The 27,997-nt window shown below is 39.1% G+C and overlaps 1 protein-coding gene across 1 annotated transcript in view; it reads right to left on the bottom strand.

The window, feature by feature from the left end:
* Positions 1-27,997, bottom strand: part of EDD1 (glycine-tRNA ligase) — a 169,039-nt gene that overhangs the window by 125,496 nt on the left and 15,546 nt on the right. Inside the window, exons 4-14 of the mRNA XM_088895870.1 lie at positions 26,473-26,554; positions 26,286-26,349; positions 18,411-18,466; positions 17,148-17,225; positions 16,954-17,028; positions 16,787-16,857; positions 13,888-14,004; positions 13,688-13,789; positions 7,725-7,851; positions 3,085-3,168; positions 2,888-2,974 (exon numbers count right to left, since the gene is read on the bottom strand). Of these exons, the coding sequence (XP_088751996.1) occupies positions 2,888-2,974; positions 3,085-3,168; positions 7,725-7,851; positions 13,688-13,789; positions 13,888-14,004; positions 16,787-16,857; positions 16,954-17,028; positions 17,148-17,225; positions 18,411-18,466; positions 26,286-26,349; positions 26,473-26,554 (943 nt within the window). The remainder of the gene's footprint in view (positions 1-2,887; positions 2,975-3,084; positions 3,169-7,724; positions 7,852-13,687; positions 13,790-13,887; positions 14,005-16,786; positions 16,858-16,953; positions 17,029-17,147; positions 17,226-18,410; positions 18,467-26,285; positions 26,350-26,472; positions 26,555-27,997) is intronic.

The following is a 27,997-nucleotide window of genomic DNA, read 5'->3' as shown; positions in this document are numbered from 1 at the left end:
TGATTTTCCTGTAGAAAACTTCCCAACAGAAAACAGCAATTTTGGGGGGAATAGGTCTTATCCAAACTTCTTTAACAGGGAACACCCGAGGGTTAGGGTTGGTCAAGAGGGATTTTAGAAAGTAAGCACAAGTGAAGGCTCCTTTTGGAAGGGGGGTCCAAACTCTTTGATCAGATTTAGTGGGGTCCAAACCAAACAAACCGATTCGAGTAAAAGAAGTAACTCAGAAACACAAACCAGCTCATCATCCCTTAATCCCCTACAAAAGCCAAAGTCCCAACTTAAAGATAAAGGAAGTATTGGACTAGGGAGAAACTTGGAGATTGGCTCGTTTTTGTAAAGGGAGAGAGAGAATAGAGAAAAAACTAAATCTGATGAGGGATAAACTAAAAGGTACAAGACCAGCAATTCTATATGCAAAAGTGCTAGGCAATCAAGAAACATGTTAAAAAAAAAGAGTAGATGAGAAGAAGATATTGAGATTGATCACTGACAAGACTAGAAATGACATCATAAAAAACAAACGCATTAAAAAGGTCATAGGAGTAACTCCAATTAGTGACAAGATGAGGGGAAGTCAACCAAGATGGTTTGGTCATGTGCATAGATGACCAATGACTGCACCTATGATAAGAAATAACTTGGTCTAAGAAGTCTATAACAGAGCAAGGTGAAGACCAAATAAAGTACTAATTGAAGTGGGAAGAAATTATCTAAGGACTTGATATTTTGACACAAAACAAGGCTAATGATAGAGCACAATGGCAGGATAGGATTCACATAGTTGAATTCAGATGAGTTGAGTCATCAGCAATTCCCTAGTACACTAATCTCCACATGCAAAAAAGATCACTGACATGCATAAACTTGTAAAAGATGTTGATGAAGGGGATGAGAGATCCATCCTATGGACGCCCAAAGATTGCGGAATAAGGGGCGAATTTCAAAAATTTTATCTCTCCCTTCAACTGGGAATCGTATTCCCTATTTAGAAAATCATATTTTCAAGGATCAATCTTGAACCATAAACTGAACCAGATCTGAACCAAAAGGAGTGGGAGAGGATTATACCTGATACGGAGAAATACTATCTCCCAATGGAGGTGTTCACGCCCAAGGAAGGATCCAAAATCTGCTCCCACTGAAGATGGCGCAGTGAAGGATGGAGCAGAATCAGCAATGTTCTTCAAAAGAACTTGACCCTTCGCAAGAATCAACTGGACGGCTTGTGAGTACAGCTCCAACCAATCTTTTCCCAAAAGATTGAGATCAAGATCAAATCTTGATTGCTTCCAAGAACTGGAGATCGAACTGAAGGAATGGCAATGGCAGGAAGGTGGCGGCAGGAGAGAATTCGCAGTATGTAGGAAATCTCTCAATCTCTCTTTTTCAAAGAGAAGAATGCTATTGATGTTGTTGTGTTGTTCAAGGCTGCCGCCCCCTTCCCCTTTTATAATCTTAAAGGGTTCAGCTCCTAATCAGATTAGGAGTTGCTAATCCAAATCATATTTGGGTTATAAGTCCCTTAGTGATAAGGGATAATCCTTATCTTATCTGCAGATCAGATCAGCTGTCTCCTAATCTAATTAGGAGGTTTCCAGATCTAAATCTTATTTAGATCTTGGACTCTCTGAGTGGATAGGGTCTAAGCCCAATCCTTTTAGCTGACCCACTTCAGAATTCGCCCCCTTTAAATGACTGATCAAATCAGCCCAGTTCGAAATGGGCTTAAGGCCCATTTAAGGTTATGTACTCAAAAAGCCTTCCAAACTGCTGCCCAGTTGGGCTTCCTTGTATGGCGTGGGACCCAAGCATTGATCTACACATCAGCCACATGGGTTCAGCCCAGCCTTTGTTACAAGGCCTGGCCGAATGCACTGCTGAAGACAGTGTACCCCCTGAAACCCATCAAATGGGCTCTATGGGCCCAACACTTACACTAAGTGGTCTCTGGGCCAAGCCACCTTGTAACACCCAGGGACTGTGGACAGATGCAAGATTAGCCCATCAGGTGTTATCCTCAATGGTCTTACACTTAACCTCTCAGCCCATAATGATCATACACTGCCCGACAAGAGAGGACCTCTCCCTCGGCTGCAAGGAACAGTGTTGCACTCTCCACTCATATGGATCCCGAGAATTAAAACCTTCTTGCAAACATTTTAGAAACCATATATACTTTTATATCTTATATAAAATATATTTTGCAAAACAAATCTCAACGGTTGAAATCGACTGCCGGCAGTCTTGGTTTCCATCAGTGAGAGTGCATCCCCGATCATTACCTTTGTCCGACAAAGGGGCTGATCCTGTCACTATGATCACCCACTCAGATGAATTCTCGGACTATCCCAACATACCCAGGTTTTAACCCCCGCTAAGGATCTCACTGATTGGTACATCAAAGATAGCCCAATCCGACACCTAATGCAGTATCATAATCGAGTCTAGGGGTCGGGTGTAACTTTCCAGTTTTGCCCATCAATCTCCAAGGTCCAGGGCAATACTGGAAATCTGGTCCAGTTCAAAGATTCAATTAATCCTACACTGTATGTGCCTAAGGTCTCACCCTAGCAGCTGAGACAGGCCACCCCAACCGACTCGGTGGCACCACAATGTCAGCCTTGTCAGGATAGGTCTCCTCAGACCGACCCACTGGCTGTGAACATTCTAAACTAACACGAGTCTCATTAAGTGTCCAGTTTAAGGGTATTACACAGAAACATACCAAGGGAACATGAATCAAATATGTATTTTTATTCATTTACAATAAACTCATAAAGTACATCATTTTGATTGAAGCTAAGGGCATACAAAACTGTCTAACAATTGACATGAGAATATGAAGATAAAAGAACTTAAAGTGTGGACACGTAAGAAGAAATACCACTATTCTGCGTGGCGTTCCATATGTGAATACTTCACCATGATTCAACCTTTGCTTCTCAAGTAACTGTATGATTAAATCTTTAAGCTACAATAACAAATAATTATTGTCACCAAATAATAACTTCAGAGATCTCTAAAGCATTATCAGTTGATGAAAACAAGCACCTTGGCCTCATTTAAAAGTGAAATACACACCTGTTGGCTTGCATCAACTACATCTTGAGGTGGCATTTCTTCTGTTCCAATTTCAAGAATGAATGACCTAGGAACCTCTGGCACCTGTAGCATTAACAATGAGCATGTACTACCTCTTCCAAATAGAAATAATAAACATACACATCATTTATCCTGCATATTTACAACTATTAGTAGATTCCGGATCTCCTGCCCACAAGAACTCTGCCTACATTTTTCGCAGCCACACATGGAGAACATCTCATCCTCTGCATAGTATTATGCAGGGGGAGATGTTCCCAATTCACGGGGGTAGTGTATTGTGGGTAGGCGTGGGCAGTGTTCTTGTGGGCAGGAGATCCGGAGTCCTATTAGTATAGCAACTAGCAAATTGAATATGAGACTATATCAATTATCAAAGTGCACTTTCTCATGTTTGACATAGAAAAAAACAAAAACACATTATTCGCTAATAAATTAAAATAATAAATACATATATTGTATATAAGTTTCATAGATATCTTTGCGGCCAAGCTTTGGAACTTTAGAAGGAAACAAGAATAACTGAAGAAGTGGCAACAGCTGATATATCAACATATTTCAAACAAATTCCAAATGTAAGAGATCCAAATTAAAAGGAACTTTATAAGAGGAAGCATTTAAAGAACATTTCAACATTGTGAACAATGCAATATCATAGCATAGACTTTAATTATGAGGAAATGGCAAATAACACTGGTTCAAGAGTTTCAGTTGGGGACCAGAACACAGTCAATACAGTAAAGGAATTGGAATAAAGCCAGGATCCTTTTCAGAACTTATCTTCGAGTTGGTTGTTGAGCCACTTACCAAGCTCATGCCCTAGGATGAGGGTTTGAAAATAATTGAAGGTCCCAAGCCTTCTCTTTGTACACATGAAGAAGACATCCTCAATTTGTTGGCACCATCCATTAGATGAGCAATAAAAAGATTCTGACCATTGTACGGATGAACAAAAGCCATTATCAAACTCTTCTTTTTTTATAGTAAAAGGAAAATTCATTAAAAAGAAAAGGTGATGACAACCTAGAGAGGTATTGAGGGAACACCTCCAAACAGAACTAAGGACCGACAATCTCCCAAACACTTTCTTTGAAAACTTTACACCCAAATCCATCACATCAACCACACAAAACTCTCACTAAACCAAACACCCCAAAAGAAACATAAAACAAAACCCAAAATTTGAAACTTTGGCATTAACATATGAACAAAATCTAGGATCCAAAAACAAAACAACCACAGCTACGCAATCCCGCTCCCCTTTCACCCACAACTTGAACCTCTGAGAAGATGTACTGCAGCTTGAAGGCAGCAAAGCAGAAGAGAACTCCCTCCTCCCCCCATCAGACCCGAGCCTTTTACATCCTCAAACAGAACCTCCTTCCCCAACTGCTACTTAGCGGGCAACCCATTATTCTTCATCCACTATTCCTTTCTCTCCCCTTCACCTTCCTCCCAGGCCTCACCCCCTTCCCCCACACCCATCGAGTTGTTCAGCTCTTCCCTTCGGTTTCTTTCAAACTGTTCAATTACTTTCCTGACCACCACTTCCCCCCCCCATCCCAAGAAGAATAATCCAAGAGATTTCCCAATTTCCACCTGTCTGCCCACTAGTCTATCGATGCCCACTTTTTCCTTCTCGGGGATACCTTCCTTAGAAGATTCTTCGAAACCACCTCCCCTTAATTTCCTCCCCCTCCCCCCCTTTCCTATCATTTTGTTCCTCTGGCTGTAAATTTGCGGCTACTTTGTTATCCTCCACTTCCATTCTTTCATCCTTCCCCTCTCCCTCCTCTTCCACCTTTTCATTATCCTCCTTTTTAATTATATTCTCCTTCCCGATCTTCTCATTAATGACCTCTAAATCATTTCTTTCCGACTTCTCCCTTGAGGAATCCTCATCTTTTTGAGAGGATGGAAAAGAAACATGTATTGTGTTAGTCGGGTCTAACTCCATAGGAAAAGCCTTGTCTAACTCCTTTTCTTTTATAGATTCTCTTGAATCTGTCACAAGGGCCGTTCCCTACCAGCCCTTCCTTGGGACTGGGAAAAACTTTGGTCACATGAACCAGCTGCTTGTTTTCGAACCCTTTGGATTTCCTGAGCTCCCCTGTCTTAAGCGTGTCATTAACAGGAAACTCCAAGGTTCCTCCACTCCTTCTCCTGCCCAGATCCATCCCTAATTTACCCACTACCACCAATTTTCTTCCGCCTTCCTCCTAATACATCGTATCCTATTTCGCTACAATTGTTTCTCTCCTGGACATCTGATCAAACTCCCTACTGTCAGGCGTTCTTGGGCTTACATTGCTCTTCGACACACTGTCAAGACCATTTGCACCATCCCCTTCAAATCCTGCAAGATCTGAGGTATTAACTGTCATTGAGTCCCTGTGATTCTCCCCTGTTCCGAGACCACGCTTTAAAAAACTTTTTCATGGATCCAAAAGAGGCACTTGGAATTCACTCGAACACTTGTCTAATCCTAATTCAGACTTTGAGCTTCTTATACCTATTGGCGAACTCACCTCATCAGAACGGATAAACCTTGTAGTCACCCACTCCCAAACCTCTTTCTTCGACTTCCCAACATTCCAAGGAAGTTTTGAAGCTTGACTTTTAAAGCTCACTGAATTCTTTGCCTTCAATCATTTGAACTTGCTAACCTTTCCCCAACATCTTTCACCCGAAACAGCTCCAGCCACACTTCTTCGCTGTCTTGGATGAATCGTGAAAGGAGCTTGTTTAAAACTTACCAGGGACAAAGATAGACGTAAGTTGCTGTCCATAATCTCCCTGTTCTTTAGCAACACATGGCTAAGAGGCCCATCAGGAAAACAGGCCAACTTGGGCCCAGTATCTTTTGAGCTGTCTTGCCCATCCAGCCCTAACTAGCTCTTTAGGCTAACAAGCCCATCTGGCCCATTTTTATCACCAATAGAAGACACCTGTTTAACCCTTATCCCATTTTTAACTTCGTCTCTCAAAAAAATCTCATTGTCCCTAGGAAGAAGCGCCCCATTGTTTGCCTCTTTAAAAGCCATCAAACTGTTTTCCATTTAAAAAAAAAACTCTGCTTTACAGTTTACTGCACTCTACTCCCATAAAAGTCTTCCAACTAAATACAAAACCTCTCCTATTAAATGAACGTAACTTATGAAGTGCTAACTTCGTTGGTTACAAAAACTCCAACTCCATTAAATGACCTAGCCACTTGAACCAACACTGTACATTATTCATCAGATTTTAGCTACACAACATTGGCCATCAATGATTTGTAAAAAAGGCCAAACAAAATGTTTTGCAATAGTCTCCTCTTGGGATAGTTGTAGAGAGATTCTCAAAGATAGCTGGGTGGAAAAAGAACTGCATTTCTTCGGGTGGCAGAATCACCCCCATTCCCTAATATTTCCAAAAGATTCAATAAAACACTGAAATTTTCAACCGGAATGGAAATATATAACAAGTAAATACTAAGTTTCATTGAAATATTTGAGAAATTTCATTAGCTTCTCCAAAATCAAATGGAAACAATTGTGAGGTAATTGGATATGTTGATCATAATCATCAAATCAACAACTCCAATTAGGGATACAACTGGTATCCATCTGTCTGAATTCAAATTCAAATTCAATCCAATTAAAGCAATCTGAACTAAATCCGTTTATAATCTATGGATCTATCTCAATCTGATCCAATAAGATCCGATAACATTTAAACATCTCCATTTATTCTTACTAATTGAGTGGCACAAGAAAAATGTGTCTGAAAGAGGAGGAAGAGAGGTGCGCCAACTCCCTGGCAGATTCACTGGCCAAACAAGGGGTGGGAAGAGTTAATTTCTTCTGGGCAGCATTGTAATCTGAGTTGCTTTCTTGGGAGGGTTAAGAATTTTTACCCCTCCTTTTGTACCTTTTCCATTATTATATTTTAATAAAAATCTCTGTTATCTATCCAAAAAAAAAAAGAGGAGGAAGAGAGGGAGTAGAGCATGGAGAGAGGGGGGAGAAAGGGAGAGAGAGAGAGAGATAAATGGTTTAGATTTCTTGCATGGTAGTATGGACATCAGCCAAGGCAAGTATTGGCATTATATAGTAAAGATATCTATATAATGTTAATAATTATCTTTCAGTAGAGTTGGTTCAAATGCTGTATTTTAGGTAAAAGAGTCATAGGTTCAAGACTCACATGAGTTATTTTCAAGCCATTTAATTTATGATAATTCATTATCAAAGTATTTATCAGTTCATTTTATCAAAAACATATAATATTCTGAACATCTTTAGAAGAACAAATTAATAGTATTCAATAACCAAACCCAACTAAAGTTCAATCCAGATCTAGCATATAAGATTCAACTCAAATTTGAATATTAATGTCTTATGAATTAAAATTAGGTCTAGGCATATCCAATTTGACCTGATCCATTTGCATCCCAATCTGGTTTTGATAACAATGGAGATTATGTAAGAGTTCAAGAATGTTAATTCTAAATTACATAAGAATGCTACTATTATTTAAAACAAATGATAGTAAGTGATTCAACTAGATTCAGTATTGACAACCATACCAGAAGGCTAATATATGGATAAAGAAAACAAAGTTGCACAGCAGCTGACCTTTCTCAGAGCCTTCTCAAGATCGTCTTTAGGACAAGCAACATAACTGGGTTCAGATATAATGCCTAGAGGGTGCCCAAGGGACTCTCGCGTCTTTACCCAAAGTTGAGCACATTGCCGAGCTAAACTGGTAGACATTTACAGAAAGAAAATTATCTAAATACTAAATTTCATTGATAAAATAAAATTCAGAATTTTAAAACTACAGCAATTAGAATAAGTGAACTTCAAAGAGTAAATCAAATAGTATCCAAAATATATTATAAGAACAGAAACCTGCAAAAGAAACGGCAGTCCCTAAAAAATCCATGTGCACGTGCATACAAGAAAAATAAATGCAGCAAATGAAAAAAAGATGCAACAAATACTTCAAGGTGATAGTGATAATTGACTAGACTCCTTGCTTTCTGGCAAAATATGAAAACCATCCAAATTTAAAACAAAACTCAAAAGAACATATGGAAGGATTACAAGCTCTGAAACCAAGAAACATGCTCCATGGGATTCTTTTAATTATTGATAATTGTTGAGATGACCTGGAGAATAGGAGGTTCCCTAAGAGCATACTCAATGTTTAAGTAATTGAACTTCTTCATTCTAGTGTACATAGATTGATTTGGGTTGTTGATTCCATTTTAGAATCACATTAAATTGAAGTCACCACCTAACTTCCACAGACCCTCCCATTATGGAGCATGGCACTTGCTAAAGTTCCCTTCTTTGTAAGTTAGGAATATAAAGGTTTGTTAGCACCCATTTATAACCATCCTCTATTCTTTTTAATTTCACTAGTATTTTGAATCTTCCAATCAATTCTTCCCCACAAGTACAAGTTTCATTATTCCACAAAGTGATGATTCCACCAAACGTGAGTGCCATATCTCAGTTAATATTTCTAGAAGACCGAAAGCTCTACACACAACTACTTTCTACCTCAAACAGCTTTGACTCTTCAATCATCATTGTGTCAAGTTTTTCCCTTATTCAAAAGGTCTTTCTATTGATTGCCTCTTTCTGGACTACCCAATCTCCTAAAAGTCCAGCTAATGATCTTCATCTCCTACTTCTGAATTCACCCTTAGGTTTTAAAACCTCCTTACCTACGGCCTCTTCTTTTGTCCTTTATTTTTACCTTTCTCATAAACGATGCCGCATTTTAACTCGTCCACCTCATTCTGTTTTTACTTCTTTTTCTTCGTCTCTCTCTTAGCTTTTCCTCACACTTCCACCTCCCTCTTTTGGGATATCATTTCCATTTCCAATCCCCAACTCCTTGCAAACTCCCTAAAGATTCCATTCCCAATCTCTAAGTCCCAAAACAATTGGCAATTTGATTCCATAAGCTTTCTCCCTTCACTTCTACCCAATTAATTCTTCAGTTCTTATTCTTTTAGATTCCAGCTCAGCAGCAATCTGTTTCCCAGCTTCAAAGTTTGTGTATGGTGGTTGAAGAAAACTGAAGAGAAGAGAGTTGAGGGTTCGGCAATGAGGGTCTGAGAAGAGGATTTCGAACTCACTCTCTCTCAGTCCCCCTAACACTGTTTTATTAGAAATATTTGAATAATTACAAGGAGGCCTTTAGTTGGGCAACAATTTACACAGAACTTAATAATGACAGAATGGACCCAGAATAAGGCCCATTACAGTTTCAGAGAGTAACTGGTCTAGCACCCATCTTTCCAGTTTCAGAGAGTAAGTCAAGAACATACTTCCTTTGGGAGATAAGAATCCCGTCATTGGATCAAGCCACTTCTATGCCAAGAAAGTATCTCAATCCCCCAAATCTTTAATCTCAAACTCTGTATGGAGGAAAGATTTTAGATCATGAATTCCTGAAGCATCATTACCAGTCACTACAATATCATCTACATACACAATGAGGTATACTGCCAGAGGTCCACTCCTCTTCACAAAAAGAGTACGATCGGACTGTGTTTGCACATAACCAAAGTTAACAATTGTTGTTCTAAATCTCTCAAACCATGCTCTAGGGGACTGTTTTAGTCCATAAAGAGATTTTTTCAGCCTGCATACCTTCCCTTTCATATCAGTTCCATACATCCCTGGAGGAAGAGACATGTAAACCTCCTCATGTAACTCACCATTCAGAAATGCATTCTTCACATCCAATTGATAAAGGGGCCAGTCAAAGTGAGCAGCTAAAGGTAGAAGAACCCTCACAAATGTCATCTTGGCAACAGGTGCAAAAGTCTCTAAATAATCAATCTCATATGTCTATGTATAGCCTTTTGCAACCAGTCTGGCCTTGTACCTTTCAATGGTGCCATCAGCTCTGTATTTGATAGTAAAGACCCACTTGCAACCAACAGGTTCCTTCCCTTCAGGCAAATCCACCACTTCCCATGTGTCATTCTTGTGTAGGGCATCGATTTCAGATCTCATAGCATCCCTCCATTCTGGAATCTTAAGAGCTTCTGACACAGACCTGGGAATAGGACGAGAAGCAACAGAAAAGAGATAGGCAAAGTATGAAGGTGAAAGCAAACTGTAAGAAAGGTGCTTGGAAATGCAGTGTGCAGTGCACTTCCGTTTTCCTTTTCTAACAGCAATGGGAATATCAAGGTCAGGGAAGGATGACTCCAAGGGTGCTGAAACTGTACCTGTTGTCTCATCTGTAACTGGAAGTGTACGAGGCTCATGTGTTGTAGGAGAAGCAACCTGCTCATTTTTGGATCTTTGCCTTTGATACACCTTGGGATTGAGGATAGGACGAGGAGAATGGAGCGACTGATCCACCCTTGATTCATTTGAAGGAGAGGCAGACACATCAAGAGACTAAACAGAGACAGGAAGAGGAAGAGCAAACACCTGTGTCAAATTCTCCCCCTGTGGACAATGTCCTTCTGGAGAGGAACCATAAAAGGGGGAAAGCTCATCAAAGGTGACATCCATTGAGACATACCGAGTGCCAGTCTTTGGATCAAAACAACAGTAACCCTTCTGTGTGGGGGAATAACCAAGGAAGATACACTTGTTGGCTTTGGGTTCAAATTTATGCCTTTGGACACTTGGAACATGTACATAACAGGTGCAGCCAAAGACACGAATAGGAACAGGAAAAAGATCCTTGTCCGAATGAAGAAGAGTGAAGGGAGACTTAAACCCCAAAACCCTGGATGGCATGCGGTTTATAAGGTAGGTAGCAGTAAGTACAGCATCACCCCAAAACCTTGTAGGAACATGTGAGGCAAATAAGATACTTCTTGCAACCTCAACAATATGCTTGTTTTTCCTCTCAGCAACCCCATTCTGCTCTGGGGTCCTAGCGCATGAGCTTTGATGAATAACCCCCATGTCAGAAAGATAGCAGGATAGGTTTTTCTCAAAGTATTCTTTTGCATTGTCCGATCTGAAGATCTTAATCCTGGTATGAAATTGGGTTAGAACAAATTCATGGAATTGTTTTACAAGTCTTGGAACTTCATCACGGGATTTCATCAGGAATATCCAAGTAAACCGTGAAAAGTCATCAATAAACAGGATAAAATATTTGTGACCACCCATGGAGGGTAAGTGGTAAGGTCCCCACACATCAGAATGCACAATATTAAAAGGAACAAAAGATCTTTTATTGCTCAAAGGATAATTGCTTCTACAATGCTTTGACAATTCACAAGACTCACAATGTAGACTGGACAGACTAATTCCCTTAAACAGTTCAGGGAATAGATGACTCAAGGCAGAAAAAGACAGATGACCAAAACGATAATAACACAACATAATCCGACTAACAGACTCTGAAGAGACAGATCCAAGAGCAACATTCCCAAGATGATCAGTGCATTGTCCCGGAGTATCAAGCAGGTATATTCCGTTCGCCTCATGGCCACTCCCAATCACCTTCTGAGACTCCAGATCCTGAAAAACACAGTAGGAAGGAAAAAAAGTTACACAACAGTTTAGTGACTTGGTTAAACTACTCACAGACAACAGATTTATATTTAGTTTAGGTACATGAAGGGCAGAAGGTAGGTACAAGGAATTCGTAGCCTTGATGGTTCCCTTACCAGAGATAGGGGCAAGTGAACCATCAGCTAAAGTGATTTTATCACGTCCAGGAAGTAAGTCATATGAAACAAGCAAGGTTGAGAAATATACAGCAAGGGGTTTCTCTCATTGCCTTAAATTCTTTACATCACTTCTCAATTTATATGCCTGGGCCACATTGAGTTTTTGGGAATAGGTTTCTGCAACACTGTCTCAAATTTCCTTTGTTGAATTCATCCATAGGTAGTGTTGACTGATTTGTGGCTGCATTGAGTTCACAAGCCACCCAATGACAGTGTAATTTTCTTGCATCCACTTCTCGTAGGATGGATCATCTTCTAGGGGAGCCTTCTTACTCCCGGAAATGAACCCCCACTTTCCTCTACTACATACATTAATCTTTACTGATTGTGACCATGCCAGATAATTAGTTCCATCTAGTTTAACTGTGGTCACAGTCAATAAGGAGTCACTTGGAATCCCCTGAACCAGTCCATATTCAGCACCACTTTTGTTTTCAAACTCTGAGGAGTACACCATGTAAACACTCCAAATATGATTTCAAATGACTTCTACAAATATACTGAATAAGGACAAGCAAGAACAGAGTTCAGCCGACCACAAGAAGGCAATACACTGAGTTCAGCCTTCAAGAAGTAAAACAGAAACTTCTAGATACTCAGCCGAAGTACCCTTTTTACAAACACAGTGTGGGCAATAGAGACAACCCCATTGTCAAGGGGAGAAAAAAGGCCTCAAGAACAGTTCGTACAGCCCCCCAAAAACAGGGATGTTTCGGCTGTTTGACAGTCCAATAAGGAGTGAAAAACAGCCCAGAAATTTCTGGGTTAAACCAGATTCAATGGCAGCCAAAGGTAGTACAGAACAACCAAAGCTTTCGAACAGTTCAACAGTCCAAACACAGTCGAAAGCAATACAGAACCGAAAGAAAACTGAACCCAGAAATCTGAGTACAACTTACAATTTCGAACCAGAAGAAAACTGAACCCAGAAATCTGAGTACAACTTACAGTTTTGAGCTTCAACAAAACCGAACTGTTCCTCTTCCCCTTTTTCTTTTCTCGGATTCTTCCTGAACACCGAACCACTTCTCCAAGAGATTCAAGTCTTGGGCACTTCCAATGACCTCCAAGAATCAGGCAAACACGAGTCAAGCTTCCAGCCCTAGGATACTGATGTTCAGGTATGCTCTGATACCATGAAGAAAACTGAAGAGAAGAGAGTTGATCGGCAATGAGGGTCTGAGAAGAGGATTTCGAACTCACTCTCTCTCAGCCCCCCTAACACTGTTTTATTAGAAATATTTGAATAATTACAAGGAGGCCCTTAGTTGGGCAAGAATTTACACAGAACTTAATATTGACAGAATGGACCCAGAATAAAGGCCATTACAGAAAAGAAACATAAATAACAAGAAAGAATAAGCAACCTATGGGCCATTCGGCCCATCTTCTCTACAGTGGTTCATAGACATATCTGCAATCACAGCAGCCACCGAAGGGTAGGAGCAGAATGCAAAGGAATATGGGAACAAGAAACATGAAAAAATAAGGAGCAGAAAGACGATCAAACTCAAGAGGCTTGTTCACAGAAGGCAAGATTTGAGGCCTAGACTGCCTGATTTGGCTTCTCGTTTGTTTCTATTTAATAATATCTCTTTGGATCTTGATACCAATAACAATAGATTAATTTAACAAAAGCATGGATTAACATATTATATTTTTTTCAAAAACATTAATAATATCTCTTTTGATCATGCTACCAATAACAATAGATTAATTAATAAAAGCATGTATTAACATATTGATAAACCCTTCCAAGAATGGAAAAAATGCTGCAAGAAGGAAAACTGAACCAGAAAAATTGAGGTCATCAATCTTTCACAAGAATGCCTCTAGCAATTTTTTCCTAATTAAAAGAGGAAAACAACTAACCTACGCATCCGGCCAAAATAACGAGCCCGTTCAGTTACACCAACAAAACCTCTAGAATCTAAAATGTTAAAAGCATGAGATGTCTTCAGAAGCTGATCATACCTAACATGTAGAGCAAAAGTTAACTGTAACAAAGACTGGAATATCAGACAATATATTACAAATAGTAGGGTAAAAGGGAAAAAATTAATAAAACATACGCAGGTACTGCAAGACCCAATGACAACAAGGAACGAGCCTCTTCCTCAAATATCTCAAAGTGCCTTTGGATATTATCAACACTGGCATGTTCTAAATAATATGCACTCATTTCCTTCCTGCAGTGGAAAAATATGGAACTCGTTACTTGAGACATCACATTGTATATAAAACATATTCAAGCAGCACAGTATCTTCCTGATGAAAATGGTAGGCCTTGGGGTAATTAGTAAGAATATAAAGAAATTAATTGGGGTTTCCCAATGTAGTTTATAGAATTTGTTCAAAAGGCTGCTTCAGTGCCATCATTGTTGTTTTTATTTTATGTTTATTCTCTTAGGTGGGAACTTTCAACCACTTAATCTCGGGCCTCTCATATGCTCTTGCAGCCTTGCATTTCTTCGTTTATATAAATATATAATTATCAATTAAAAATGGAATAATAGAAAGGAGACATCATTTGATGCAAGGTGCCAACCAGCTGGTTGGTAAGGTCTCCTGCTGGTTAAAGCGGAGACTTGGGATCGAATCCCGCCTGCACCTGGGTTGGGGGGGTTATGGGTTGGGGGATGGGCTACCCCCCTGTTGTGTAGCCCTTCAAAAGAAATCAAAAAAAAAAAGGAGAAAAATCATCTGATGCAATCAGAAGATTATCAATAACGGAAAATAGATAGACTGAAGTGACAAAAGTTACCAGCATAAGTTCTTCAAAGTATAGGCATATCTTGAGAGAAGTAGTTCAATTTTCTTGGGAACTGAGAACAACTTCCATTTGAACCCAAAGATCAGCCAATGTATAAATGATACACTTTCTAGATAAGGGGTAGAAAGAACCCATCTATTTAATATCTGGGAGGTAGTCGCCCAGGATAAACAATTGAAAGATGTAAGCAAAGGAGTTCGAATTTTGGGGTAGGTAGCATTGGCTAGCATAAATGTGAAAGTGTTCTTGGCACAGCAAGATCTTATTCCATATTGTAACTAAATAAAAAATCTGGATGATTACTGATTTACTGTTCAGATCAAAAATAGATTTGAGTGGTTTTCATCATTTAAATCTAATAGTCGTAAAGGACTTCTTTATTAGGGAGTATAATATTATGATACTTTCGCTGTATCCTATAAAACAATTATTGTTGGGCCTACCGTAAAGCCCATTAAAATGGGTCAGAAAGACAGAATTAAGGATCCGTATAAATCTGGTTCCTTAACCGGATATGGACCAGTCATTTAAGTCCACTTATACCCGCATTTGATTAAACTGGGCCCATTAAGCCCATGTCACCCTTTTGAGTGGGGTGGTTACCACTTCTATAACCTCTAAGCAAGTCCATACCTGATGTTAGTTTGAAGGCAAAGGCTAGTTGAAGAGGATAGAAGAGCTAGAGAGAGTGAAGCATGGACCACAGAGAATAAAAAGAGAGAATAAGAACAAGGAAAAGAGAAAGTAAAAAAGAGAGAAACCAGCCCGGTAAGGTTTCATTTCAAACAAGAACAAGCCACAGGTAAGAATTATCCTTCCCAAGGGGGCTGTCTTTCTTGCTCCATCTCTACTCCCATAACTCCCCTACACCTTTCTCTTCAAAAGAGAAGATCTCCTATCTCTCATTTCATCATCTGCTCCATCGTAAGAATTTCCAATCCTTTACAAAGTTGAAAATACGTACGTAGAAGGAGCAAACTGTCTACAGCCTCGTTGTTTAACTAGGTCGACTGTGGACTTCTTCAAGATAACTGCAGTTCTTTACAAAACATGAAGAAATAGGAGAAACCATGTCTACAATTTTGACATTTAATTTTGTTGCTTGCAGGCTCTTGTTAACCGCGCAAAGGCCAACAGCTCATCTAACAATGGAACTGGTTATCAAATATATGAAAAGTTTGTTTATTCTCTAAATTTATGTTCTCATCCACTTCTACAATTTTGACATTTAATTTTGCTGCTTGCAGGCTCTTATTAACTGTGCAAAGGCAAAAGGCCAACAGCTCATCTAATCATGGAACTGGTTACCAAATATATGAAATGTTTGTTTACTCTCTAAATTTATGTTCTCATCCTCTCTCTGTCTCAGAGGAAGATAAAGAATTTTGTAATTCCATATGGTTAGCTTTTTTTTTCGGGGGGGATTCATATCTTCAAGTTAGAACCAATCAACCAAAAGGTCTTATCTATCATTTGCAAAGACGTAAACAAGAGGACCATCTACACAATACCCCAAATGCACCTTACCCAAAATAATAAAAGTTCAATTGTTTAATTGAGTGACCATGTAGTATAAGAATTTGCTTCAAAATTTTCCCATCAACAGCTACTGACCAAAAAAGTTATAAAAGTTAACAGGCCTTCATGGATCCTCCACTTGTGAAAAATATCTAAGATGTATACAGCAGCAAATGTGCAAAAAAAAAGAATCTTTAAAAAGAAGGAAATTTTAAAAAAAAAAACATGTCAAATTAGTTTTAATGTTCTATTATCAAGATTATCAGATCAGTTATTGTTTTATTATCAAGATATCAGACCAGTCAAGTACCCAGCCTCTTGTCTCTTATTTTGAGCAAACATAAAGGAAAAAATGAGACTCAAACAGCATTCATTGTACCGAACAAGACACTTCATGCCATGAAAAGTCCAACAGAATTATGGCACCATCTTTTTTCTCTTCTTTAGATTGCTAAATATAAATATTTCACTGGTTTGGAATAAGAATTAACAGTATATAAACACTGACACTCTTAAAAAAATGAACTAACGGAAGCTCACAGAAACTAAGGGACCCACCATACACGATGGTAGCGATTAGTAAAGCCTCTCTAATCAATCAGGAAAAACAGCAACCAAATGAAAGCAATAAACTGGCAAGATACTTTGAAAAGTAAACAGTCACCAAGGAGCAAATTTACTCATTCTCTAGGAACAGTTCTCCATATGTAATTCCATCAGCATATTGGATTTTCTTGAAATGATCAACTCCCTGAAATAAATTTGGCGTAATTCAGGCAAACATGTTTAGTAGAAGCAAGGAAAACAAATGTTGGTGATAGACCAATAACCCAATAATTAAGTTAACCTGAAGCAACATAAGGATCCTTTCAAGACCATAAGTGATCTCTACAGATATTGGCAGCAAAGGAAGACTCCCAGCCTGGAAAAGTTGAAAAGAAACAATAAAGCATCTAGAATTTAATGAGGCTGTTGGTTGTCCATGACTAAACGATTAACAATCATACTGATTTTTTCCTTTTCCCCTCTATGGGGTGGTACCTGCTGGAAGTATGTGAATTGTGTGATCTCCATCCCATCCATCCACACTTCCCAGCCCAATCCCCAAGCACCAAGAACCTGTGAACAGTTCAAATTTCAAAGAGAGAAATAATGTTGCTTTTTTAATTGGTTATAAGTAAAAGCACTACTGAAAAAGGTAATAATATATAATAATCAAGTTTTCTATGAGGAATAATGGCAAGGTCATAATACACCTTACAGCAAGAAGACAAACCAAAATATACAAGATGTGCAGAAACACAAAGTAGTACCAAAAGTTCAAGCCATCTTGGAAGAATTGAAACTAAATACATCTCAACCTTGCTCCCCCCTAGACAAACAACCAGATATAGAATTGGCTTATCTAAGGATCCAATTAAATAATATATTCACTCTTGGACAGCAAATAGTAAGAGCAGATTCAAAGGACAAAGTAGGATAGAAACAAAAAGGCCCACATCCATCCATTTTCGTTGATGTTATGAATGATTCTAGTCACAGAATATCATAACTTTCATTGGAAACTTCCCAAGTCATTTCCCCCAAAAGAGAGGTGTTCTTATTTTGTAACCTCACAATATCCAACCTAGAACCCCCTTAGCCTTGTGTTCGACTGTGTGGAAGGAACAAAATGGCAGGATTTTTTAGAAAAAGAAAAAAAAAATCCTCAAAAAGAAGCCTTAGTGCGGGTGTCATCAAAAGGAGTTACATGGTTTGAAGTGTCAACACTTCTGTAACCAGAGGATGCTTTCCAAGATTTTAAAGCCTGGGGTAGATCCTTGTGATACTTTTTCTTGATATTCACCATGTACAGATACAACATGCTTGCACATGCTTTTTGAGGGAAGCTCTCCGTCCAATTAATAAAATACCTACATTCACTCATCAAACAAAAATAAAAACATTTTCCTTTATCTACTTGCTTATTTGACATAAATGAACAGCTAATTTACACAATAAATACTATTTTTCCTATAAGAAACTATTAAGTAACAAAGAAAAACTTCTTGACCTTCTATAGGTATATAATGTTAGAATTTGACAAACCATTTTAATAGTACATATTTTTTACGGACATATCCCCTAATTGTTCTTTCATCTTGTTGAATCAGAATCCAAGCTAAATCAGATGTCCGGACATAATTCGGATTCTGATTCCAGTGTCTGTACCCATGCAATGCTGATTTGGAATAGAAATAGAGTTAGACCAAAGTAAACAATACATATAAGTTATCAGTAAAATCTCGGTATAGGAAATATTACTGGACTTTCCCAGTTGTCCTCCACAAAGCGTATGTCATGTGCATTGACATCAATACCTGCCAAGGTAAGCTTCAGAAGATTAAACCCGGAAGAGAGACAGAGAGAAAGCATAATAAATGCTACACGAAGATAATTGATAGGTGCATCAGCTTATACAGGAAACAAAGAATCTGTCATGTATAAAGAATTCATTCAAGTTCACAAGGATTGATTTTTTTATCAGTAATAGTAACTATATTAGCATTCTAATAAAAGAAGTATAAAGACAAAGCAATTGAAACAAGGAAAAAAAAAAAAAAAAAGCCATCAACCCCAAATCCTCAAAAAGCCTACAAGCCTCAAATATACAAAGGAAGCATCAAAAATATTCAGAATTCACCACTCCCCGTTTGATTTGATCTTTTCCCTTCGTGTTTTTGGATAACAAGCATTAAACATGATATAAATAGCAATTAAGGAGTCTATCATTTTATGGTACTCTCATGGTTACCCTAGCTGTTGAATCTAGGTAGGGTGGTTGGTGTGAATGGAACTTTCTTTGTGGTTCTTATTGAGCGTCGGACTCTTCAGTTTTTGTGGAGATGGATATTTGAGATATTGTTGTGCATCTGAGTTGCACTTGCTTTTTTGTTTCTGAACTCTGGAGACACAGGAGAAATAGACATAATGATATCCTACTTCTTAGGACCTGAGATCAATTGAATCCTACACTGACACTTTGGGATCATCTTGGTAAGGGCAATCTGAGGTTTCTTGGTTTGTTTTACCTAGTTTTGGTTGGCGGTTGCATCTAGAGGAAGTTCTACAGCTACTGGAAGATCAACTGGGAGATCTCCCTTTTCACCTAGTCCCAAACTGGTATTTATCTGCTCTATGAAGAAGTATAGGGTAAGCCCATTGAAGATTACTTTTTTAGTGAATGATGGAGACTATTGGAGGAGACTACAAGGGGGAGAGCCTGATATGGCTACGGAAAGCATGGGAGAGATCCCTGGTACCCAGATCACTACCATGAAATTTAATGGGGTTAATCATCTGGAATGGGCTCAATCTACTCATATGGCTATTGGTGGAAAAGATAAATTGGGGAATATAACAAGTATTATGAAGGAAGAAAATCCCTAAAATCTTTCCCATGTTCAGTGGCTACAAGAGAATACATGGTGATGACTGGTTGTGCAATTTGGTGCTTCCTCATATTAGTAGGAATTACCTATGGATGAAGAGAGACAAGGAAATTTAGGACAATATTGAAAAAACTTATCCATAGGCTCTTGATGTGAATTGGACATATCAGCTTAAGAATGAAGTCAGCAACCTAAAGCAGGGTGATAAATCCATATTTGTTTACTTCTCTACTTTGAAGTCATTGTGGCAGGAGATAAATCATTTGGAAGCCATTCAGTGAGAGAGACCCAAGGATGCAACTACATATCAAAAGCTAGTTAAGAGGAATAGAGTATTTGAGTTCTTGCTTGGACTTGACCCAGAGTATGACATAATGAGACAGAATATTCTCACTCATGATACTATACACCCTTTTTAACCCAAGCATTCCCAATGGAGGGGAAGCCACTGTAGATTTTATTAATAATAAAAAAAATCAACAACAAGGGGGGAATTCAAAAAGGCACCTGAAGACCCCAGCCAAAATCATCTAACTCTAAAAAAGGAAAGAAAAGATTATCTCTTCTAAACGCCCATGTGACCAACTCATGTAACTCTGAGAAGTAAAAATTCAAATTTGCTTGAAGATTGAATGCTATGTTGGCCGTGACATCTTCTACACCATTACCCTCTCTGTAGGTATGACATATCTCCCAGTTTAGGTCCTGTAGCTCCAACTTTGCATTATGCACCACATTCCACAGCTTCCAAGGGCAGTTAATATGGCCCTTGTATGATAAGCACTATGGTTTCAGAATATGAGTTAATTAGTGGATTATGCATACTCAAAATTTTTGCCAACACCAGACCACCATATAATGCCTCCACTTCAGCCTTTATATTTGATACATGACCATAGAAATGATAGAAGCCTGCTATAAACTCTTTATTAGAGCCATGCAGCATTCCCCACCAACACCAAGGCTCGGATTAACCTGGGATGCACCATCCACACTGAGCAAAACATAATTAGACCGGGGAGGAGCCCAAATCACCAGCTTTGTTTTAGAATTTCTTCTACCAATAATCCAATACCCAGGATTTGGATATGAGTTTGTTCAATACCATTATTATCCTGGCCATACTCACTCAGAGACTCCAACCTCTGCAACTTGGATCTTCAAGATTACAGATGACAAAGAGCAAAAATGGTTCTCCATTCTTCCCACATTCCTCTCCTTCCATACCTCCCACAAGGCCAAGACAAGGACAGCCACAAGAATACAGCCCCACTAATTTTTTCCAGCAGAAGCTACATAGAACCACCTATGATCTTGATGAGATATATTTTTCATCATCAAAAATGGGCACACCCAAATTTGAGCAAAGTTTTTCCATGTTTTCTGAGCAAGTTTGCTTCTAAGAAATGAGTGGTATCTTCCACATTACCTTCCTTGCAACAACAACAACAATATTTGGAGCAAAAATGAAATAAGAGATTGGATGTTAGCGTCCACCGTCAATCTATTATAGAGCACTTTCCAACACAAAGTCCATTTTTGTAATTTTTGTGGTATCCAGCTATTCTTTGGTTCATGGGGAGGAAAGTAGGAAACATTTAATGCTTAAGTCTCCTAGCATTGATATTACAGCCATGATTACCACAGAGCCCCAACCAATAAGAAATTGGGAGAGTGACAGTGACAATAAGGAGGATAAAAGAGAATCACTAAGTGATTAGTGCAAAAAGCCCAAACATACAAGGCACACGGCTGAAAACTTCACCCAAAATTGGTGCAAACCTATTCCTCTGAGGGTTGGGAATTTCTGTTGGGAAGCAATCCTGGAAAGAGTCAACACTTGTGATCTACTTCAGAGAAAGAGGCCTAATATTTGCTCATCTCCTCATTGGTGTGTTCTTTGCAGGGTTAAGGATGAGACTGACTACCATTTACTGATTTCCTGCTCTTTTACTAATCACATTTGGGAATGGTGTTTATCTCTGTTTGGGTGCAGATGGTCACCTCCACCAGATGTACAAAGTCTATTTGCCCCTTCTATGCTCAGCTGGTCGAAAAAAAAGAAGAAAATTCATGTGGAGATGTATCAGAGCTGCTGCATGCTGGATTATTTGGGAAGAAAGGAATGGAAGAGTTTTTTTCAGATAGAGGGAAAGAAGCCTTCCAGATGTCCTGGAGGTGATTCAGATTAGAGTGGTGCATTGGCTGAAGTCTTTGGATCTGTTTAAAGATTTCCCAGTGGATGATTTGTTTAGAAACTAGAAGGAAATTGCAAGTTCAGCCCCAGTTAAAGACACTTCCCTACCTATTTGGATTCCTCCTAGTGGTTTTTTCAAATTAAATTTCGATGGAAGCAGCATGGGTAATTCAGGTCCTTCAGGTATTGGGGGTGTTCTTAGAAATGAGGAGGGTGTGGTAATTACTCTTTTTTGGGGGCCAATTGGAATGGGTCTCTCCGGGCTGAGATTTCAGCTGTTACTGAAGGAATTCAGAGGGTTAATGAACTGAATGTCACCAACCTGGTCATAGAGGGAGACTCTAAATTGGTAGTGGAATGGCTGAGATGATACTGCTAGTTTTTGGAACTACAGCAATGAGAAGAGGAAATTCAAATGGTTGACTAAGGATATTGAAGTGAAGATGAACTGGGTAAAAAGAATGCTAACTCCTTTGCCGATGGGTTAGCCAAACAAGGGGTAACTAGGGACTCCTTGTTTTGGGCTATCTTGTAATTTTATTCTCTTTGTTTTTTGTATTTGGGTGGGAGAGTTAGAGAGCTTATTTCCCCTAAATCTGTATCTCTGTATCTTTTTATCCTTTATATAATGAAAGTTGCGAGCTATTGATCAAAAAAAAAGCTTCACCCAAATTTGATACCAGGTACACCAGATTGAAGTTTGACCTAAATAGATAATAAGAGGAAATAGATACACATTTTTGCTGCTGCTTTCTTCTACTTCTTGTTCTTCTTCCTTTCTCTCATCTCTTGCATCTATGCTCTTTATTTGTTGCTGTTTTTGATTTATTACTTAAGTATTATAGATCAAGTTTTATCTTATTCTACCAATTGATGGTGGCTCAGTTGGTAGGATCTCTAACTCATTGGAGTAGAGACCTGGGATCAAATCCCACTGCCACCAGGGTTGGGAGAGTTAAGGGGAAGGAGATGGGCTACCCCTGTTATGTAGCCATATGAAACAAAAAAAATAAATAAAAAGCCTTTTCTTATTCTTATTAATGGATTCATGTTAATACTCGGAAAATAAATTGTTTTGACTTGGTTCAGATTCTAAACTGAACCAGGTGCCTGAACAAATCAACTTCGTAGGTGATGAACAATCTTATGAGTTATGATCAACCAAGCAGGAATGAAATTCTCTTTTGTCTTTAGAAGGTAAGACAAATTCTCTTTTGTCTTTATACAGGATAAAGTTGAATTCATTGTTTGTCAGATCCTGGATCCTTATTTTTATTTTTCATGGGTAACAGAAACAATTACTAATTAGGAATAAAAGTATTGCTATGTTCAACTGTTATGTAAATTCTAGCTACTGACAGCAGCTCAAAATAAAAGCACCCCTTTAAATTGTACCCCGATACATTTGCTCCCTATTTACCCCTTACCTGGCTAGATAATTTTTTTTTATCAGTAACAAAAAAACTTTATCAATGATGTGAAGCTTTGTGAAACTTTAATTACAAAGGGGGGAGGTAAAATGTCTTAACTCCCCACCAACAGAATACATTGGAAGAAAGTTAAAAATTAGCCCAAAACATAGATTCCTTATTCACCCCTTGCTTGGCTAACCCATCTGCAAATGAGTTAGCAATCCTCTTCACCCAACTGTATTGCACTTCAATGTCCCTACTCAGCCAATTGAATTTTTCCTTTCATTGTTATAGCTCCACAAACCAATGTCTTCTTCCTTTAGCCATCTAATCACCACCTCCGAGTCACCTTCAAGGACCAAACGTCTGATGTTCAGTTCTCTTGCTCTTTGGATTCCTTCCAGAGCTGCAAGAATATCAGCCCTAAGATAGTCTCCTTCTCCAATTGGGCCTGAAAACATGGCAGTGATAATCCCATCCTCATTCCTGAACACTCCCCCAATCCCAGAAGGCCCTGGATTCCTTAAGCTACTATCATCAAAATTCAGTTTTATGAATCCAGAGGGAGGAAGGGACCAAGAAGGGCTAAGAGTCCTCTTACATTGGGCAGAGGTAGCTATCTCTTTCCAATTTCTTAACAAGTCAGCCACAGAATAAACTGAGAACAGCTCCATAGATTTCAGCCAGTGGGCTACCCTTAAGAGTATTAGGTCGAATAAGTTTTCCAGGGCTCTTTCCTTGTCTGAAAAAATTCGAGAGCTTCTTTCTTCCCACAGGGACCAACACACTGCTGCCCTAATGCTTCTCCACATAACCTTCCCTCTCTTCTTAGACCATCTGAAGAACAGAGAGAACAAACTTTGGACGCTCACAGAGGGATTCCAAATACACCCAAAGAGGGAGAAAGCCCACTCCCATACAGTTTTAGCGACCGAACAAGGGGGGATTCCAAATACCTGGCTAGATAATCGGCCAACCCATTTGCTGATCTCAGAATCCAGGTGAATCTTGTATTCGATACCCTTGAAAGCTGCTTGATCACCCTCATACTTTCCCTGAGCCAACATGATCCTGGACTATTATTTTCCATCCACCTTATTACAGTCCTTGAGTCACCTTCCACTTGTAAATTCAAGATGTTAAGAGATCTACTAAACCTTAACCCATGAAGCAGTGCCAAGAGCTCTGTTTTCAGTGAGTTGCCATAGCCTATAGGTCCTGAGTAGATGGCCACTATCATGGCTTCTAAACACTCCCCCTACACCTGATGGCCCTGGATTGCCAATGATGCAGCCATCAAAGTTGAGCTTTACCCAATTTACAAGAGGTGGATTCCAGCAATAAAATTGATTGCACTAGAGCTTTTCTTTTTTGAAGTAAAGAAAAAAAATAAAAGGAAAAAATATTAAAATTTGGATGGGTGTCAAGATGACATACCAAACTACTAATCAAAACAAAAAAGATCCACATTACAATCTTGAAGCTCAAGGACATCCCAGAAGTTTTCCACCAAATCTTTCTGTTAACTTGCTCAAATTCTGGAAGAATCAAAGTCCAGTCTGTTACAAGCTTTCCAACCGAAGCAACTATCACCTCAATGTTCTTTGCCTTGTCTTCAACCAGCCTTCTGTTCCTTAAAGGCTCCTGCACCACTTCCCCCACGTAATCCACCCAATCCCCTGAAAACAGGAATCTATCAAGTCTTCTAAGTATTGCTGGACACTGTCCATTTGACCATGTAAATCTTCCACCATTTAAAGGTGGTCTATCATCTCATATCGACTAATTAACTCCTCAAACCTCCTCATTCCCACACTTATTCTCCTTTCCCTTCCCACTTTCATTTCATTTCCCTTTCTAACGATATTAAAATCTCCTCCCAAACACCATGGTCCCTCCCACCTCTGTCTCAACCTTTCCAACTCCTTCCAAAACCCCACTCTCTCCCTTTCTTCATTCAGACCATACACATTTGTTAGACCACAATTCCAGCCCCTATTTGCTACATGAAAATATACCAACACCAAGTATGCTCCAACCTCCTCCCCTAACTTCCTAAAGACTCCTGGATCCCACAAGATGACCGAACCACCTGATAACCCCATTGTATTTAGCTCCACCCACTCTCCACTATCCTCTCCCCAGATTTCATTTTTCATCCTTAAGTCAAATTCCTAGAGCTTTGTTTCCTGCAACAGCACCACCTCCAGTTTGTGTTTTCTTATTAAGTTTCTTACCAATGCCCTTCTTCTTCCTTCCCTCAATCCCCTTACATTCCAGCTCAGCAGCTTCATTCTAATCCCCTACCCTCCCTCAAAATAAAGTTGAAATCTTTAACCAACCCTCACCCCCTAGTTATGTCATTCACTATAAAATCAGTAAATAGAGTAGAAATCTTTAACCAATTTGCCACTCTGACTAGAATGTTTTCTTCTAAACTTTCCTCTTCTTTGTTTTCTCCCTTGAATATTCTCAAGTTCCTTTCTTCCCAAATCATCCATAGTGTGGCTGCCCTAATGCACTTCCACATCATCTTGCCTATTTTCCTCCTTGGATTGAATAAGTTCTGTAGATGGTCTTCAATGCATGTGAATAAACCACCTCTGTCTACTTTCTCTCATTTTATCACCTATTGGAGTTACTAATAGATTCCTTCATATGACTTCATTTCTAACCCCATCCTTTCTAGCTTTACAACTCAATCATCTAAGAACATGCATTTTTGCCACACTCATTTTTTGGACATACTGTTTACTAACTGTCCAACACCTTGCTCCATACAATTGTAGCTTCAAAAAGGGGACTCAATAAAACATCTTCAGTAGGAGTTCCAAAACATCAACCAAATATTATCTATTTTTTGTCAATGACAATCAAAAGACATTTAAATGATATAGAAATGAGAACAAAGCTACTATCCATGAGGAGACTAGGGAAAGCCAGGAGGCATCAAACAGAGATAGCTAGAGCCAAAACTAATTCAATGAGAAAACAATTTTATTTTTACATCCATAAAATGAGAATAGTTGTCATGATAAATATTAGTCCCAAAGAAAACTACCAAGGAGGAACTTCCGCTAAAACAATGTTTTTCATTGAATAAATAAAATAAAATGTACAAATGAATTTCAGTCACTACCTAAGGCTGCAAGGCTACGGATAAAAAGATCTTGTGAATTTCCTGGATCTGGCTTTAGTATGACCTGAGATTAGATCCGAGCACAGAGATGATATTAACCAAAAGGTAAAAGATAGCATGCTTCTACAGAAAACTCCAACCTCGATGATATTTTCATCATTTGATCATGATGAGACGAAAGACTAACCTGAAATTGAGTATGGCGTTGGAGCCTATTTGGGTTCTCTCCATAACGACTATCATCTGGCCTTATACTAGGCTCCACATACCTTCACCCAAACCATTTTTGTCAGAAGGGGTAGCAAGCAACTTTTAAAAAACCCCCTTGTATGTACAAAATTAACACAGTAACAAAGATAGACAGGCATTTATAAATAGATTCTATCAAAAGAAAAAAACAAAATGATATTAGATATCTAGCAAGAGCAAATCAATCACCATGACAAATTTGCTAAAGATGCAATAATTACAGAACACAAGGTTATACGCATTGTTCAATCAACTCTTTCTACAATATATTGATCAGAAGATTGGAAGAAGTAAATTCAGGCTTAGCCAAGATTTCAGCCAACCCTGTCACACCTAGAGTAGAGGCTTTTGTGTGGTCAATGCCTCTAGAGAAAATTCTTAGATTTGATGAACTCGAATTTTAAAGCATCAATCCACCTACCAAATATGTTCTGTGTGAAGACACAGAAAAGTATGTAAATCATTATTTTATCAGTGACAAGATCAACAAAATTTTAATAAAAGATCGTGAAGAAAAAAAAAAGAAAAGAAGGGAGATATAAAGGCAAAATAACCCCGAGGCTGAATCATATCGGCCTCGCCATACACTCCCAAGTATGGCAGGGCACCCTAATCTGGAAGAATGAAGCCCCAACACAACTTGCTCCTGCCGAAAGAGAGCTAATCTCCTTATCCAGCATAACAAGATGTTCCCACTGGAAGCCAAATATCTAGTCTCTAGACTAATGCAATGACAACGCACCCATGGTCCCTCTCCCCTGCCAATTAGGATTGTTAATAATTGTTTATTGCCCTGCAAGCTATCAAGGATGATTTGGATGGGGTGGTGGAATGTTGGGTTGTTGGTTTTTTGGTTTGATTTGAGATGCTGGGGATGACTCCTTGTCACCTATTTTGTATCCTTATTTTTTTTAATAATTTTTTTGTTTTTATCTTCCAAAAAATATGATTTAGAGCCTCTTCCTTATTTTTATACCAGGTAGAGTAAATGATACAGCCATAGTTGTCAAGGCGACGCCTAGGCAACTAGGTGGTTTTCAAACTTCGCATCACTCAAACGCCATGCAAAGTTTGTATAAGGTGCATGCCCAGTCAGTTAGGTGCACACCTAAGCGACTAGGCGGGCGCTTAACTCCAAGGCGCACACCTAGACCAGAATCAGGCCCGGCCCGGCCTGGGCCCTGTAGACCTGGGCTAGGGCTTATGTTTCAGGCCCGGAACCCCAGGCCAGGCCTAAGCTATAGCTCTTCTCATAAGTGCAAAGCCCAGCCCGGGCCCAGCCCATGATCACCCCGGCTGTACCCTTGCTAGGTAGAGTATTTCCCTCATTTCTTGTCTAAGAGTCCATACACCCAAGCTTTTTGTCTGCAGCCATCCTATTAGTAGTTTAGAGCCTCCTTCCACCTCAAAATTTTGAAAGCCTCATTGCTTGGCCAGCCTTGGTCCTTGTAGCAGGGCCAACA

The sequence above is a fragment of the Nelumbo nucifera genome, chromosome 1 (genome assembly GCF_055504915.1).
Source record: "Nelumbo nucifera cultivar China Antique chromosome 1, China Antique-T2T, whole genome shotgun sequence".
In the NCBI taxonomy this organism is placed as follows: Eukaryota; Viridiplantae; Streptophyta; class Magnoliopsida; order Proteales; family Nelumbonaceae; genus Nelumbo; species Nelumbo nucifera.
This window is presented reverse-complemented; position numbering and strand designations above follow the sequence as displayed.